The 16,442-nt window shown below is 34.3% G+C and overlaps 1 protein-coding gene across 2 annotated transcripts in view; it reads right to left on the bottom strand.

Moving 5' to 3' along the window:
• Nucleotides 1-16,442, bottom strand: part of ADK (adenosine kinase) — a 543,033-nt gene that overhangs the window by 456,693 nt on the left and 69,898 nt on the right. For both annotated transcript variants that reach the window (XM_069572166.1, XM_069572167.1), the window contains exon 3: nt 13,037-13,090. In XM_069572166.1, the coding sequence (XP_069428267.1) occupies nt 13,037-13,090 (54 nt within the window). The remainder of the gene's footprint in view (nt 1-13,036; nt 13,091-16,442) is intronic.

The raw sequence follows: 16,442 nt of genomic DNA, 5'->3' as shown, positions 1-16,442 counted from the left end.
ATTCATTTCTGGATGTTGAGGTTTAAGCCAACTTTTTCACTCTCCTCTTTTCACCTTCATCAAGAGGCTCTTTAATTCCTCTTTGCTTGCTGAAATTAGTGTGGTGTTATCAGCATATCTGAGGTTATTAATATTTCTCCCAGCAATCTTGATTCCAGCTTGTGCTTCATCCAGCCTAACATTTCGCATGATGTGCTCTGCACATCAGTTAAATAAGCAGGGTGACAATATACAGCCTTGACGTACTCCTTTCCCAACTTTGAACCAGTCTGTTGTTCTGTGTCCAGTTCTAACTGTCGCTTCTTGGTCTGCAAACAGGTTTCTTAGGAGGCAGGTAACATGATCTGGTATTCCCATCTCTTTAAGAATTTTCCACAGTTTGTTGTGATCTACACAGTCAAAGGCTTTAGCATAGTCAATGAAGCAGAAGTAGATGTTCTCCTGGAATTCTCTAGCTTTTTCTATGATTGAACAATGTTGGCAATTTGATCCCTGGTTCCTCTGCCTTATCTTAATCCAATTTGTATATCTGGAAGTTGGCCTTTCACACACTACTGAGGCCTAGCTTGAAGGATTTTGAGCATTACTTTGCTAGCATGTATTCCCTGGTGGCTCAGATGGTAAAGAGTTTGCCTGCACTATGGGAGACCTGGATTGAATCCCTAGATCAGGAAGATGCCCTGGAGAAGGAAATGGCCAACCACTCCAGTATACTTGCCTGGAAAATCCCATGGACAGAGGAACCTGGCAGGCTAAAGCCCATAGGCGCAAAGAGTGGGACACAACTGAGTGACTTCACTTTTACTTTTCATTTTGCGGTAGTCTGAACATTCTTTGGCAGTAGGCAGAGAGCAATTCATCCAACAGCCAACAGAGAACTATTAATGTGCCTTAATAATATGGTCAAACTAGATGGGACAAACCAGTCTCTTAGAAAGGTGCACAATTAATAGGTCAGGAAAAAAAAAATACTGCAACAAACATTAAACAAAGAACGTGAAGTGAAGAGAAGGGATGAAGATAAGGCAGGTGGTCCTAAGGTGCTACTGTAACATTCTAGGAAGAATTATGAAAAAAAAAAATATAGACAGTTGAAAGTTGCTAAGAGAGTAGATCTTAAAACTTCTCACCACAGGAAAAAAAATTGCACCTATGTTGGTGATGGACGTTAACTAGACGTGATCATTTTACAATATACACATGTATCTTCAAAATCCTGTGATAAACCATAAAGAAAAAGGATATTAAAAAAGTATACATATACATATATAACTGAATCACTCTGCTGTACAACAAAAATTAACACTGTATATCAACTATATACTTGATTTTCAAAATACACATATATTGAATCATTATGTTGTACAGCTGAAACTAATACAGTGTTTTATCAGTTATATCTCAATTTTTTTAAAAGATCATGAAGGGTATTGCTATGTCAATAAAATAGTTCAATTATACTCTTTCAAATAATTCTGTTATCAAATTCAGTGAAGCTCAACAAATAAAAAATAAAAATCATCCCTGATGTTTTTTGTGCCACCATGATGTACACCTGTGCTTCTATAAACTATATTATACTTTAACAGAATAAATACACTCAAAATTAACAAAAAGTTCAAAGATAATTAACTTATAAAATTGTTTAAAAGCCGATTCATGCATCATCCTAATTACGTCCCTAGCTTTAAAGTTGACATCAATTTGCCCATTTTTCCAAATTTCATTTTGGAAGCTAGACACATTCACTTTGCCCTCATTCTAATGGGGAAAACTTCCCTGAAGGGATAATTATACAACTCAATATTTAAATATAAAATAATCTGGAAGAAAAAGGAGAAAAAGTAGAGGTGAAAGAAGTATCCACATTCCAACAAAGGAAAATTGGTGGTAGGATTTGATAATAAAGGATTTTCCCACAAGAACATAAATTTATGGAAACTATGTATGTATTTCCTGCATTCCTTTGGATTTTTTGTTGACTTCAATTTGAAAAGAAATGAATCCTTCTAGCATGCAGAAATTTTCGTGCCCTTTCTGCAAGATCCCTCCCCCGAAAATTCCCTTAATGACCATTTTCTCATCCAATTTAACACTGAAAAAACTCTTTTAAAAAAGATAATTTAAAATATGATATATGGAAACCAGTTATACTTGCAGAAAACTTCCACCCCCCCCCAAATCTTCCATCAGGTTTTTTCCTATCCCCTCCGGTCTTATCCAACAGACCCTACAGACCTAGAAATCAAAAGTATCTCTGGCTTTCACAAATTAAATAAACACTAAAGTAGCAGGAATATTTGGCAAAGATGGTTTCCCTTTCTACTTGCTACTAAAATTTAGTATATACAAAGTGAGACTTTTTATAAAGGCAACATTTTCACATATATATACACACACAAAAACAAAAACACTTAGAAGTTATTAGAATATAAAGCAAAAGTTTTAAAGGAAAAATTGTTAATGTATTCTGGATAATGTTCAATCATTTTGCAAAATGATTGAAATAGCCAAGTTGCAATCTTAATGAAGTTCTACAGAGGGAGCTAACATCACAAGGAAAAATTTTATAATACATAGAACTTCAAGAAAAGACCTATTCAGTTAGAAATATTAGATTTCTATTCATCAACATAAACTTGGATTATACACTAAGGTTTTTACACCTTGGCCATCAGCCGACCCCCCAAAAAACCACAATATTATCTACAAAGTATGGCATTTCTCTGGTAAATCACATTAAACTAATGAAATATAGCATCCACCCCAACCAGAGTGTGTGAAGTAAATGTTCATTTTAAATAACATCATTCTTCTAAAGAATTTCTTTAAATACTCTTTTTCTTAAGTCACTGCTGCTGCTAAGTCACTTCAGTCGTATCCAACTATGTGCAACCCCACAGACGGCAGCCCACCAGGCTCCCCAGTCCCTGGGATTCTCCAGGCAAGAACACTGGAGTGGGTTGCCGAACTTAGGCAATAAAAAGGCAATAAAAGAAACAAACTGAAATCAAATTGGAGCCCATCCTTTTCTACTATAAAACAAGTAATAGAGTCTTATCAAGCTTCAGTTTCCTGTAAAATGGGAATGATTATATCTACCTCATAGGGTTGTTGTGAAGATTAAATTAGCACATAACAGTAATTAAAATACTGCTCTCATCCCGTACTCATGTTATTCAATTTTTCAATATTTTCTAAACAGAAATCATTATAGATACTAGAGAAAATATTAATTATAGTCAGTAGTTTTCAAGAGCTACATTAGCTGCTAACAGACATTAAAACTTCCCTGAAACTTCTAAATTCATATCATTTCCAAATAATCTGACTCAATTCTTTAGGGAACAATAGACTGTGTCAGCATAACCTTTTCATTATTTTTCAAGTTGATATCTGTCATAGCTTCACTCTCAAAACATTCTTGTCTGCTGTAGACTAAGAAGAAAAGAGAATTCAACACAGCAGTTTCTACTCTCTCAAACTCAGGTTGACCCTAGTAAGTATTTACCCAATTGATATCACATAGTAAAATGACGTCAAGTAAATTCAGTCAGTTCAGTTCAGTCGCTCAGCCGTGTCCAACTCTCTGTGACCCCATGGACTACAGCACGCCAGGCCTCCCTGTCCATCACCAATTCCCGGAGTTTACTCAAACTCATGTCCATTGAGTCAGTGATGCCATCCAACCATCTCATCCTCTGTCGTCCCCTTCTCATGCCTTCAATCGTTCCCAGCATCAGAGTCTTTTCCAATGAGTCAGCTCTTTGCATCAGGTGGCCAAAGTACTGGAGTTTCAGCTTCAACATCAGTCCTTCCAATGAACATCCAGGACTGATCTCCTTCAGAATGGACTGGTTGGATCTCTTTGCAGTCCAAGGGACTCTCAAGAGTCTTCTCCAACACCACAGTTCAAAAGCATCAATTCTTCGGTGCTCAGCTTTCTTTATAGTCCAACTCTCACATCCATACATGACCACTGGAAAAACCATAGCCTTGACTAGATGGACCTTTGCTGACAAAGTAATGTCTCTGCTTTTTAATATGCTGTCTAGGTTGGCATAACTTTCCTTCCAAGGAGTAAGCTGTAACTGGAGAAGGAAATGGCAAACCACTTCAGTATTCTTGCCTTGAGAACCCCATGAACAGTATGAACCATTTGTAGTTGCCTGAAATAAATTCAGTCAATGCTAGTTTGTGATTCTTAGAAAAGTCACCTGATTAGTTTAAAAAAAAAAGGAACAAAGAATCTGAACATACATTTAGTACTTATTCCTGGAGGGAGCCACAGCTTCAGAAGCACACATGGTAATGTTATTATATGGCACCTTTTAAAGGTCAACTTAAAAAGCAATATAGTGAACAGTTACTATACAAAGATCATGACTATACATTAAAAAATCAATTAAAAAATATTTCCCAAACAACAACACAAAATGTTTCCCATGTAAGAGGAACTGGTAGCTTAGAATAAAATGTCCTATGAAAGCATTATACATGAAATCAAACAACTTGGATCAAAGAAAACTGCTGTGTTCTAGAGAAAACAGTTCTAGTGGTGATTATGAAAATTCTGGATATTCAAACAAGTAAAAAAGAAAAAATAATTTTAATATCATTTCACATGTGATTGTAAAATGTATATAACGGAACTAAATTACAAGTACAAATCTGACATTTTGCAAACTTCTCTAAAAGTTTTTAGAATCGAGATGGCCAAAAAGCTTTGTATTATACCCTCTCCTTGGAAGAATAAGTGCCTTGTATTTGGAATTCAGATACACGTAGCATTTATTTGATTGACTGTCCTCAACTCACTCAGTGAGTCTGAGGTTGTTTCTAAAACCATAATACTGTAAAATTAATTAGCCATTGAGCCTTGATACAGTTGAGTTCATTATAATCAGTGAATCTGCCAATGAGTATCAACCCCTTTTATTTAAAAAAAAAATCATATTCTTAAGGAGCTTCTGGGTGTGATAAAAAAGCAATTAATTGGGAATCAGGAGATTTGGATTCTGGTCCAGTGCTGTAAGTAAGGGGCAGGGTAACCCAATTCTAGGGCTCATTTCTAGAATCGTGCATTCTATAATGTAAAAGATATAAAACACTAACCATGTAACCTTGTTGCTGGTCCTAGGTGTTCTTTATTTCAGTTTTGACTTTTCATTTCCCAGGCTTTCTTTTTTCTCTTTGGTATTTGCAATGAACAAAATCTATCAGCTTTATAGGCAAACATTCTTATATTACTCTTACAAAACAATCCTGATATTTTCAAAGAATTACTAAGTCACACCATTAATAATAATGAATTTAGGAACATTCAGACAGATGCTATTCACTGTTTCCAATGGCTCTGAATATGTTTTCAAATGTGCCACTTAAATACTTAAAAATCTTCCCTACTGGTTAATAAACTGGGCATTGTTCTCTAAGAAATTCTAATGTTTTGACACTGAATCAAAGACTAAGGTCTAACAGTGTCCTTCCCCAGTGGCTCAGACCATAAAGAGTCTGCCTGCAATGCAGGAGACCCAGGTTCCATCCCTAGGTGGGGAAGATTCCCCTGGAGAAGGAAATGGCAACCCATTCCAGTATTCTTGCCTGGAAAATCCAAGGATGGAGGATATAGTCCATGGGAGGCTATAGTCCAAGGGGTCACAAAGAGTCAGACACGACTGAGCGATTTCACTTTCCAATACTTCTACTTCATACCTCTTACATAATTCATTCATTTTCTCCCATTTCATCATAACCCTAAGCTGATAAAAACTTAAATATACTGTAATTATCGCAAGACAAAATTTTAAATTCAAGGACTAATTCTAACAAGCTAATACAATTTTTGACATAAAAAATAGTCAATAAGGAGAATTTATTCAGTAACAGAAAGTAAAATAAACTCCCTATCTAGAAGAGCATGAACTGTTCTAGAGGTAAAGGTAGAAATTCACCCTTTCTCTTGGCAACTATATTTAAAAGCCAAGTAAATAAAGGTGAATCTCTTCTAAACAGAGGCTTTCCCCATGCTTTATGAAGTACAGGAAACTGAAAAACAATCCTCAGTTATCAAGTTACTTCTGTATGTGCTAAATGGCACAAATTCTTTTGAATTTACTTATATTTGCCTTTGAAATTTATCTCTTACTCAAGCCAATTTTTATCTTTCCTTATCTGAATCTTTATGACCTGATCTCAATATTCTGTTCAATGTAATACAGATTTAGATATTCATAAATAAAAACACAAGAGTTCTATTTCCTATAACTGTAGATGTTCAACAGTGAGAGAATGCACTATTATAAAATCTCCAACTACAAAACTTTTAAAATGTGAACTATTATTGGGGAGTAACCCACTCCAGTGTTCTTGCCTAGAGAATCCCAGGGACGGGGGAGCCTGGTGGGCTGCTGTCTATGGGGTCGCACAGTCGGACATGACTGAAGCAACTTAGCAGCAGCAGCAGCAGCAAGTCTACATTGATAAATGTTTCTCTTAAATATCACCTAGCATAGCAACTGGTAAGTAGGTGAAAAAATATTTATTCAATGAAATAGTGATATTTTTCTCATTTAAGTATCTCCACCTAGAAAACTAAAACTCTAGAAGACTGAGCAAAATCTGCAGAAGACTAATGAAACCAGTTCATTATTGGATCATATACAGTGCAAAGTATAAATTCCATAGTTTTGGATTAATCAGATCACAAATTTAATTTCTTGGCCTATCCCACTTAAAAATCACCTCTCAGTATCTTCAGTACACTGAAAAACAGCAACTTGAGAAAAGCCTCTATGCTTAAAACAAACAAGTGTCACTTTCATTGCTGACCACTTTCCTGTTTTCGCGCATGTCAGTCTTCCCCAAACAAGGAAGTAACAAGTACAAGTGAGAAACACAAGTGACTAAACGTATATGGAGTCTGAATTATGACATCTTGGGTACTACGAATATTTTAAATAAAAGCATACTTAATATTTACCACAAAGTAATATCAAAATAATGTTATTATACTCTCCTATTGGCATACAAAGAATTAATGTAGACTTTCAATAGGTCAGTTAACCTAATGTTGCATTTTTACAACTTAAATAAAGATTTTCAGCAGATTATAATTAAGAAGCAAATAATACTGTTTTATAGGAATAAAGCATGGAATTATTAATTTGGATAATTTTATTTGTTTTATAGCTACACCTCTTATGATATTTTTAAAAGCTTTATCTTAAACATAAAGAGATCTCAGCTATTTTAAGTATAAAATACAAATGAAATTATTTATAAGCAGCTTTCATGAAGGACTAATGCTGAGTTTTTTTAAATTAATATCTGCTCTGACAGTGGCGTACCCAACTGAGTTTTCTTAAGTGTACAGGTCAAAAACTAAAGAGAACCAGCAGTCAAAAGAATTAAGATACATCAACCAATGCCAAATCAATCAAACATGTACTAACAAGTTTAAGATCCTTATTGCATGCTGCTGCTGCTGCTAAGTCGCTTCAGTCGTGTTCGACTCTGTGAGACCCCATAGACGGCAGCCCATCGGGCTCCCCTGTCCGTGGGATTCTCCAGGCAAGAACACTGGAGTGGGTTGCCATTTCCTTCTCCAATGCATGAAAGTGAAGTCACTCAGTCGTGTCTGACTCTTAGCAACCCCATGGACTGCAGCCTACCAGGCCTACCAGGCTCCTCCATCTATGGGATTTTCCAGGCAAGAGTACTGGAGTGGGGTGCCATTGCCTTCTCCGTCCTTGTTGCATAAGCACTAGTTATTAAGCAAGAAGACTTCAAGTTGCACTAAAAAAAAATTAAGTTGTGTCATTTCAACCTTTAGACCCTCATTTTTATGTTTCCTCACTTAGATCACCAATTATGATCATAAAGTTGAAAAAGTTCATCCTGAAACAGATAATATATTTAATAACCAATTTAAATTTAGGGAATTTATGACTTCTTTTATTCTTTCTTTTTTTCTGGCTAAAGAATTAACACAACCCATTAGAGAAGATTTAAAACACACATAAAAGGACAAGGAAAAAAAACAAAATTCACCCATAATCCTATCACCCACAGATCTACTATTCTACTACAGTTCTCTTCTATAATATCTGTAAGCAAGCTTTTTCAATTATTTTATCACTGTAATATTAAATATTTTCCTAAAAACATGTTAACAACTGCATAATATTCTATACAGTTAACTATTTAATTTCACTGGAAAAAGAGAATAAATCATTTAAGATTAATCCAAGGGTATGGCACTTGCCTTTTAAGACAATTGAAAAATTTGTGTTTTTTGTAAAATGTGTATATATTATTTAAATCCTAACAAGATTCTATACTCCTTTCCAACATCTTTTAAAAATTTAAATAAGTAAAGCAAAGAGTAACCTAGAAAACATGTAATTTTTAAATGCTAAATAGTGACAAAAGAAAAGGTCTAACCAAAAAATCTGCTTCAATCAATAATGCAATTGTATTTTCCTGTCATATCATACTATTTTTTGTAGAGTATTTGCATTAAATTAAAATTTTGAGCTATTAATCTTTCATCACACTACACACCTTGAAGAGTTTCTCTACTAATTATGACAAATTTGAGCTAAATACCTAATTCTCTTTTCCAGTCTCTGGAATAGCTCAATCATACTCATTTTAACCACAGCTGGCAAAGATTAGGAACATACCTAATTTTCCTACACAGCTAATTATGGGGAAATGGTAGAAAAATAGTAACTCCAACATACTTTTTTTGGATAAATGTATAACATTGATAAATGTTAACTTATAAAAATAATTATTATATAATATATTCAAAGAGAAATAATCTACAAGAAGAACACAAATACAGAAGATTTTCCATTGTGAGAAGAAAAAATCATCTATCCAAATTTAACACATTCAAGGTGAAAATATAATGTGAAACCCTCAATTTTTTGTTTCTAAATTCAGTCATTAACAGGTGGTATTAAAATTCATGTAGCCTAGTCAAGCAAAACTGCTACACTGAGAGCTACAACGCACTGCCGAAAGTAATTAGAGAACTAAGCACTGTTAAGATGTCGCTTCTCTCTGAAATAGATTCAACATCCCCATGCTGATCCCAAAAGGTCTCTGTGAGGAAACTGAGAAGCTGATGCTAAAATAAAAGGCACTGTAAAGGATCTGGTATATTCAAAGTAATCTCATAAAAGAACAAAGTCGAAGGACTTACAGTGACTGACTTCAATATTTACTATGCTGTGCTACTGGCATAGAGTGACAAGTAAATCAACAGAACAGAATAAATCCATATTTCTAAGGTTATTTGATTTTCAGCAAGGGCATCAAAGCAATTCAGTGGACAAGTAAAGTCTGTTCAGCAAATGGTGCTGAAGCAACTAGATATCCATCCAAGTAAAGAAAAATGAACCTCAACATCTACTTCACATCACAGACAAATATTAATGCATAATAGATCACAGACCTAAACAAAAAAAGCTCAAATCACAATATAAGAGGATCTTCATAAATTCAGGGCAGGTAAAAGTTTTTTAGATAAACATAGAAAGCAATAATCATAAAGGCAAAAACTGATAAATCAGACTTTATAAAAATTTAAAACTTGCTTATCAAAAGAAACTATTAAGGGAAAAAGGTATGCCTGGGACTGCTGACATAGACTGGTACCCAGAATATATACAGAATTTCAACAACTCAGCAACGAAAAGACAAAAACAATCCAATGTCTATCATCAGCAAAAGATTTTACAGGTTCTTCACCGAAGAAAATACATATGGCCAATTAGCAAATGAAAAAATGCTCAATATCAATTGTCACCATGGAAATGAAAATTAAACCACAATGAAATGCAACTACATACCCACCAGAATACCTAAAATTAGCAAGACCATCGAACACCTAATGTTGATGAGGATGTAGAGCAACTAGAACTCTCACATATCGCCGTTAGGGATGTAAAACAGTCCTGCTTCCGAAGAAAATCTTGTCGTTCCTTACAGAACCAAATATGATGGCACCCTATATCCTAGTGACTCAGCAGCAAATCTACCCCTGAGTAATTTTCCATGAGAAATGAAAACATCTTCACCAAAAGACTTGTACAAAAATATTAACAGCAACTTTACTCATAGCAGCCAAAATGAAAGGAAACAGCCTAGCTGTCCACCAATAAGAGAACAGATAAACCATGGAATGTTAATATGCAATAAAAAGAATTAATTCATACAACATGAAAGAATCTAAAAACATTATACTGAGTAAAAGAAGCACTATATAAAACCAGAACTGACATATGATTCCATTAGTAAGAAATTTCAGAACAGGAAAACCTTAATCTATGATTGAAAAAGAATCATAATAATGGTTCCTCTCAGAGGTTAGGAGCAGAGAGTGACTACAAAGAAGAAGGGAAGAATTTTCAGGGGTGATGATACTGTTCTGGATCTTGATAGAGAACTGGGTTACAAACATTCATGTATCTGTCAAAACTCAGCAAACGTACACTGAAGATTTGTGTGTTTCAATGTATGAAAATTTTTACATGTAAATACAAAAAACTTTAAAAGACTGAACTCTAGGTGATGGTATGCATGTTGAAATACTTATGGGGAAACATACTGATGTCTGCAATTTACTTTTGAGATGCATTCAAAAAGCAGATGAAGTCATGGATGGACAAAAGAATGGACAGGTAAAAAAGTAAGCAGAGTAAAATGTCAATGATAAAATCTAGGTGGTGAGTATATGGTTAAATATATACTGTACATTTTTCATAATAAAGTCAAAGAAAAACATCAGTCTATCCTTGAGGGTCAACTATATCATAGACGGCTAAAGAAATTGTAAATGAATGACATTAGTATGGGTTACATATTAAATAATATGAAAATATTTACACTATGTAAGTTTTCTGCTATTTTTAATATTGGTCATAGTACTAGAGAGGGTAGCTTATCCCTTCTCCAGGGGATCTTCCCAACCAGAAATCGAACCAGGGTCTCCTGCATTGCAGGCAGAATACTTTACTAGTTGAGCTACCAGAAAAGCCCCAAAGAACTTCTAGGTTGACTACCTAATTCCCAAACCGAAAAAGCTCCGCTATAAGACCTATAAATAACAAGCAATCAACCAATGGTACAGTTACAATCATGTACCCTCATTCACAATTTCTGGTTGTAAAGAAAAAATTATATAAAACTCCTTGACAATAAATTTGAGAACTCACTCAGAGATTATAATTAAATGAAGACATAACAAATATAAAAACACTGGTAAAAGGCTAATATTAACAATGGGATATACCAACTATAAGAACTCTTAAAGAAATCCTTTCCCTACACATTGAGCCTATCATTTTATGATTAACATGATGAAAGGCTAACATAATAATGGGATATATCAATTGTAAGAACTCTTAAAGAAATCCTTTCCCTGCACACCATTTGATGATTAACACTTTCTGCAATCTCTTCAATAAGAGAAAAGGAAGAAAATAATGTGGAAAAGATCCAGGACAGAGTTTTTTTTAAGCAGTTACAAGTACTCAGAAAAATCACTACTTAACCTTGGGACGAAAATAAGAGTCTTGAAAAGTACTTGATCTACAGAAAGTTATTCTCCATACACATGAGTACAAATGAAGATTTCATTTAAACTAAACAGCAAGGGACTTGAATTAGATGTCAAACATTAAGGAAACAACCAAGGATGTCTGTAAACAAATTCACCAATGTATTTTAAACAGGATAGAACCTTAACTATCACTGAGAATAAGTATGGTCTGCACAACACTGTAAGTCAACTATACTTCAATTCTAAAAACATATAATAATAATACTAACAATGTTAAGTCCAACCTAAAGGTATAGTAAGCCTCAAACTCTTAGTTCTACATTATTAGTTGATATTAAATATTTGCATAATAATTAATGTTATCAGAACTTTCTTATTGCATGATGGAGAAAAAATGGTAGACTACTAGAAAAGAGAAGCATAAACATTTTTTTTTAGCTTCCCTCCTGGAACAATCCTATAATACTGAAAAACAAGAGCTGAATTTTTAAAACTACCAAGTCTGTAATTTTTAGCTAAAAACCTCACAGTTCCTGTAACGCAGTAATTTTTTTAGACACTACCATAGGGCAGAAAAACAGCAACAGAGATATTCCAAAATCATGTATACAGTTACTCTACCTGAAAAAGAGAATCCTATGAATACTAAAAATTTTTAAAGAAACAAAGTTATATTCACATCTACAATTTTAAAATGTTTTTTTACCCTTGTGCTAAACAAGCTTAAGCATTTACTTTTTCATAAGGTGACAAAATCATGTCTCCACCTTAAGCACAGGGTGGAAGTCAACTCAGCAAGAGCCAAAATTAACAAAGACAATTTACTACTTTATCTGGGGAAAGGAAACAAAACAACTTATTTCCCAATATGCCCTTAGTCCAGATGATGGGATCAGTTCAATTCAGTCCAGCTGCTCAGTCGTGTCTGACTCTTTGCGACCCCATGAATCGCAGCATGCCACGCCTCTCTGTCCATCACCAATTCCCAGAGTTTACCCAAACTCATGTCCATCGAGTTGGTGATGCCATCCAGCCATTTCATCCTCTGTCGTCCCCTTCTCCTCCTGCCCCCAATTCCTCCCAGCATCAGGGTCTTTTCCAATGAGTCAACTCTTCGCATGAGGTGGCCGAAGTATTGGAGTTTCAGCCTCAGCATCAGCCCTTCCTATGAACACCCAGGACTGGTCTCCTTTAGGATGGACTGGTTGGATCTCCTTGCAGTCCAAGGGACTCACAAGATGATGGGATACAATACTATTAAAACATATTTTAATGTGCATGTGGTAACAACTTTGTTAACCTTATGTAGTATAACTTGTCCTAATCCTACTAGGATTAAGAACATACTACTGGTTATATCTTTAGATTTTTAAAACCTCATGGAATTTTAAAAATCAGATTGTTTACACATCTAATCCACAGACTCTAAATTATGTATAGCCTAGGGTTTAATGCACTTACAGTTCCTTATGTTTCTCTTCAGCCAAAATCTGGTCATTAGGTTTAAGAGAATACCTGTAACACAGAAACAAAAATATGCTGGTCAAATAAACATATACGTTTGCCTCATGGACATCTGACTGTAGTCTCTACATACACCAGTTGACCCCAAGCAAATAAACACTACTACACTGATAACAGGTCTCTATCTTAATTGATAAAACATTAAAAATATGTCTGAGTTCTTTGATGCTCTATTAGACACTTCCACCAACACCACCTCAGTAACGAAAGGGAAATGAACTTGACCATGCTTTAAAAATGTGAGGTATCTTCAATATTCTTCTGTAGTGACTTATCTATAATGTTGTATTTATCCAGCAGTACAAAATTCAAGAAACTACTCCAAGGTTAAGATTTAACAGTTCACAAAACAATACAAAGTTATTCTTTCATTAAATATACAGTAGGGACTTCCCTGGTGATCCAGTGGTTAAGACTCCACGCTTCCAAAGCAGAAGGGTGTGGGTTCCTACTCTGGTCTGGGAACTAAAATCCCATATGCCATGTTGTACGGCCAAAAGAGGGAAAAAAGCAATAAACAGTAAACATTTATTATATATCGGACTATGTACTAGGTAATGTAACACAGGAGGAAAAATAAGCTTTAGAGTTCTTAACTAAACCATTAACTAGCTTAGTGACCATAGGCAATTCTTTCAACCATAAGTTTCCCTGACTATAAAATAGAGGCTATCGTAAATATAAGAATAGGGATATTCCAATATCATATAGTTCATACTACTAAAGGTCACAGAAATAGGCAAACAACAAAGGACAGGTCTTCCATTTCCATTTGTACTCATCCTTTTCCTAAAACAAATTGTCTGACAGCAGAGAGGTCATCTAATTCTCCTTTCTTGCCTCCCCTTCCACAAGTGCTTTTATTCACTTTATAAAAAGAATGGCACACATCTTTTCCATCGTGAATGTAACCATACTGCAATGCCTAAGTATAAAAATCTCTGCAGTATTAAACAAGGAATGATTCATAATACTTTGTCTTCAAAGTCTTCTTAAAGTACTACAAACTGGCTTTATGGCGTCCTGTTTTATACACTATTACAGTAAAGAATGAAGACAGAAATTTAAAATGAGGAACTGGGATAGAATGTTCTATTTTCAGATATATTCAGAAGTTGATTACAATTTTCATTTTAAAAGTTCATCATTTCTAGCCCATGTTCATTATCAGAGAATACATTCCTTTTCAAGGAGAGTTCTGTGAAGCAAAGCTAAGAGAGTTTCTAAAAAGGAACAAGAAAGACAAAGTCAATTTATTTCTTCTAAGCAACATTGAACAAGTCTTCTTGCCTTACATTTATCTACATTAAGTATCAAAGATGGTTGTTACAGGAACATGAATCAAATCAATTTATTTGAATTGAAAAAATGAAGTCAGACTTCTTACATCATGAAAGTAAATCTCATTGGTGTGACAATGAAAGAACAGTTTTGCCAAAAAAGGTTTCAAGATAGACAGTGGCTTTAAACTGAATAAATGGTTTTGGTTAAAACGTGTTTAAGTCACCTGATAAAAACATCTTATCAAAGAAATATTCTTTTGACATAGGTATATTGAAGTTAATAAGATTTAGCTTTTCTCAATACTGTCTGAACAATGCCTATGAATAAAACACCAACGTATAATTACTACTTAATAGAACTATATTAAGAAGCTTTAATAGAGCCTTTTTGGTATACTTCCCAGAATTCCAAGTCTTTAAAGACTTGGCAAAGTCAGGCAATTTCTATTCTTTGCTTCCAACAAAACTGAAAAAGGTCTTAATCAAATTATCAGCGGATAGATAAATAAAAATAATTCTGATGATAAATCATTTGATGTTAGAAAAGTTCAAATAATTGAGTAAAAATTTCTGAAACAAAACTGTCCATTACCATTCAATTAATAATACAGAGTACTCAAAACTTAGATCTCTAAAAGAAAAAAAAAGGGGGAAATAAAACTAATGCTGAACATTGTCTTACTGTAGCACTGAGTATTATTTATCCATAAAAGGTTCAATTAATTGAAAAAAATTAAAGATCAGCTCCATCCATCTCATTAAAAGATGCATTTCCAAAAACTTCTTATTTTCTTGTTTAATAATGATTTAACATTTAGTACATTTACATTGTTTTACTAATTGTATGCTAATTAAAATAACTAGAAAAAATATTTTAAACTTGACTTCATACATATAGTTGTTCAAAGACATACGACAGGGTGATCAATATGCAAGAAAGCCTTGCTTGCATAAAAATACATTGCCTTCATAATGTACACATAATATACTATATGCAAAACATAATCCATGCATAAAAAATATATCACAAAAGGATGAAACCTGGTGGGAAAAGTATAATAGAAACACAAATTTAAACAGAAAAAGAAATATAAATTTTTTAATGTTAAGAAAGAAGTTGTTTGTATCTTTTCATAAATATATAACAAATGGTAGGTATCAAACCACTATGGTATTTAGACTCCAGTAAAATAATCATTTACCAGTTTTACTTAACATTAAAATATAAAAATCATAAATACTTAAATGAGTGAGGAAGTACTTACTTATCAAAACATTTTCATGGAAGTTAAAAAGTTTGAAACCAGTGGATTTGATGATATCTCTCTCTTAGCAAAGTGCTTGATATATATAAAATAGCAACTCATTCGATATAACTTTCCTTTTTTTTTAACATGTATTGCGTGCTTAACAATGCTGTAGCACAGCATTAAACACCTTTAATATTAGCTCCTTTTGTCAGGGGGGCATACCACGAGGCCAGTAGGATCTTAGTTTGCTGACCAGGGATTGAAGCTGTGTCCCCTGAAATGGAAGTAGGGAGTCCCAACCGTTACACCACCAGGGAATTCCCTTACGTTCCTTCTCTAGATAGTGAAAGAGAAATAACAAACATGTGTTGCCCTTATGAGTGTGCTAATCGCTCAGTCGTGTCCAACTCTTTGTGACCCTATGGACTATAGTCCACCAGGCACCTCTGTCCATGGGATTTTCCAGGCAAGAATACTGGAGTGGGTTGCCATTCCCTTCTCCAGGGGATCTTCCCAACCAAGGCATCAAACCCAGGTCTCCTGCATTGCAGGCAGATTCTTTACCCTCTGAGCTACCAGGGAAGCCTGTCTTGCTCTTAGGGATCTCACAATTCAGTAGACAAATCAGAATAAAAATAACCACTCATAGAGTCATAAGTATTGATATTACAATAAAGTTAAGTACAATGTAGAAGAGGGAGTACTGTCTCTTTTGTAAGAGTCAAAAAAAAGAACAACTTTTATCTGTTGCCCAACTTTCTCTTCTTCTCCTATTTTATCTCTTCTGTGCTCCTTCCTCATAAAAAACCT

This window comes from Ovis canadensis, chromosome 25, assembly GCF_042477335.2.
Source record: "Ovis canadensis isolate MfBH-ARS-UI-01 breed Bighorn chromosome 25, ARS-UI_OviCan_v2, whole genome shotgun sequence".
Classification (NCBI taxonomy): domain Eukaryota; kingdom Metazoa; phylum Chordata; class Mammalia; order Artiodactyla; family Bovidae; genus Ovis; species Ovis canadensis.
Note: the sequence above shows the minus strand (reverse complement) of the source record. Positions and strands in the feature narration are given on the sequence as shown.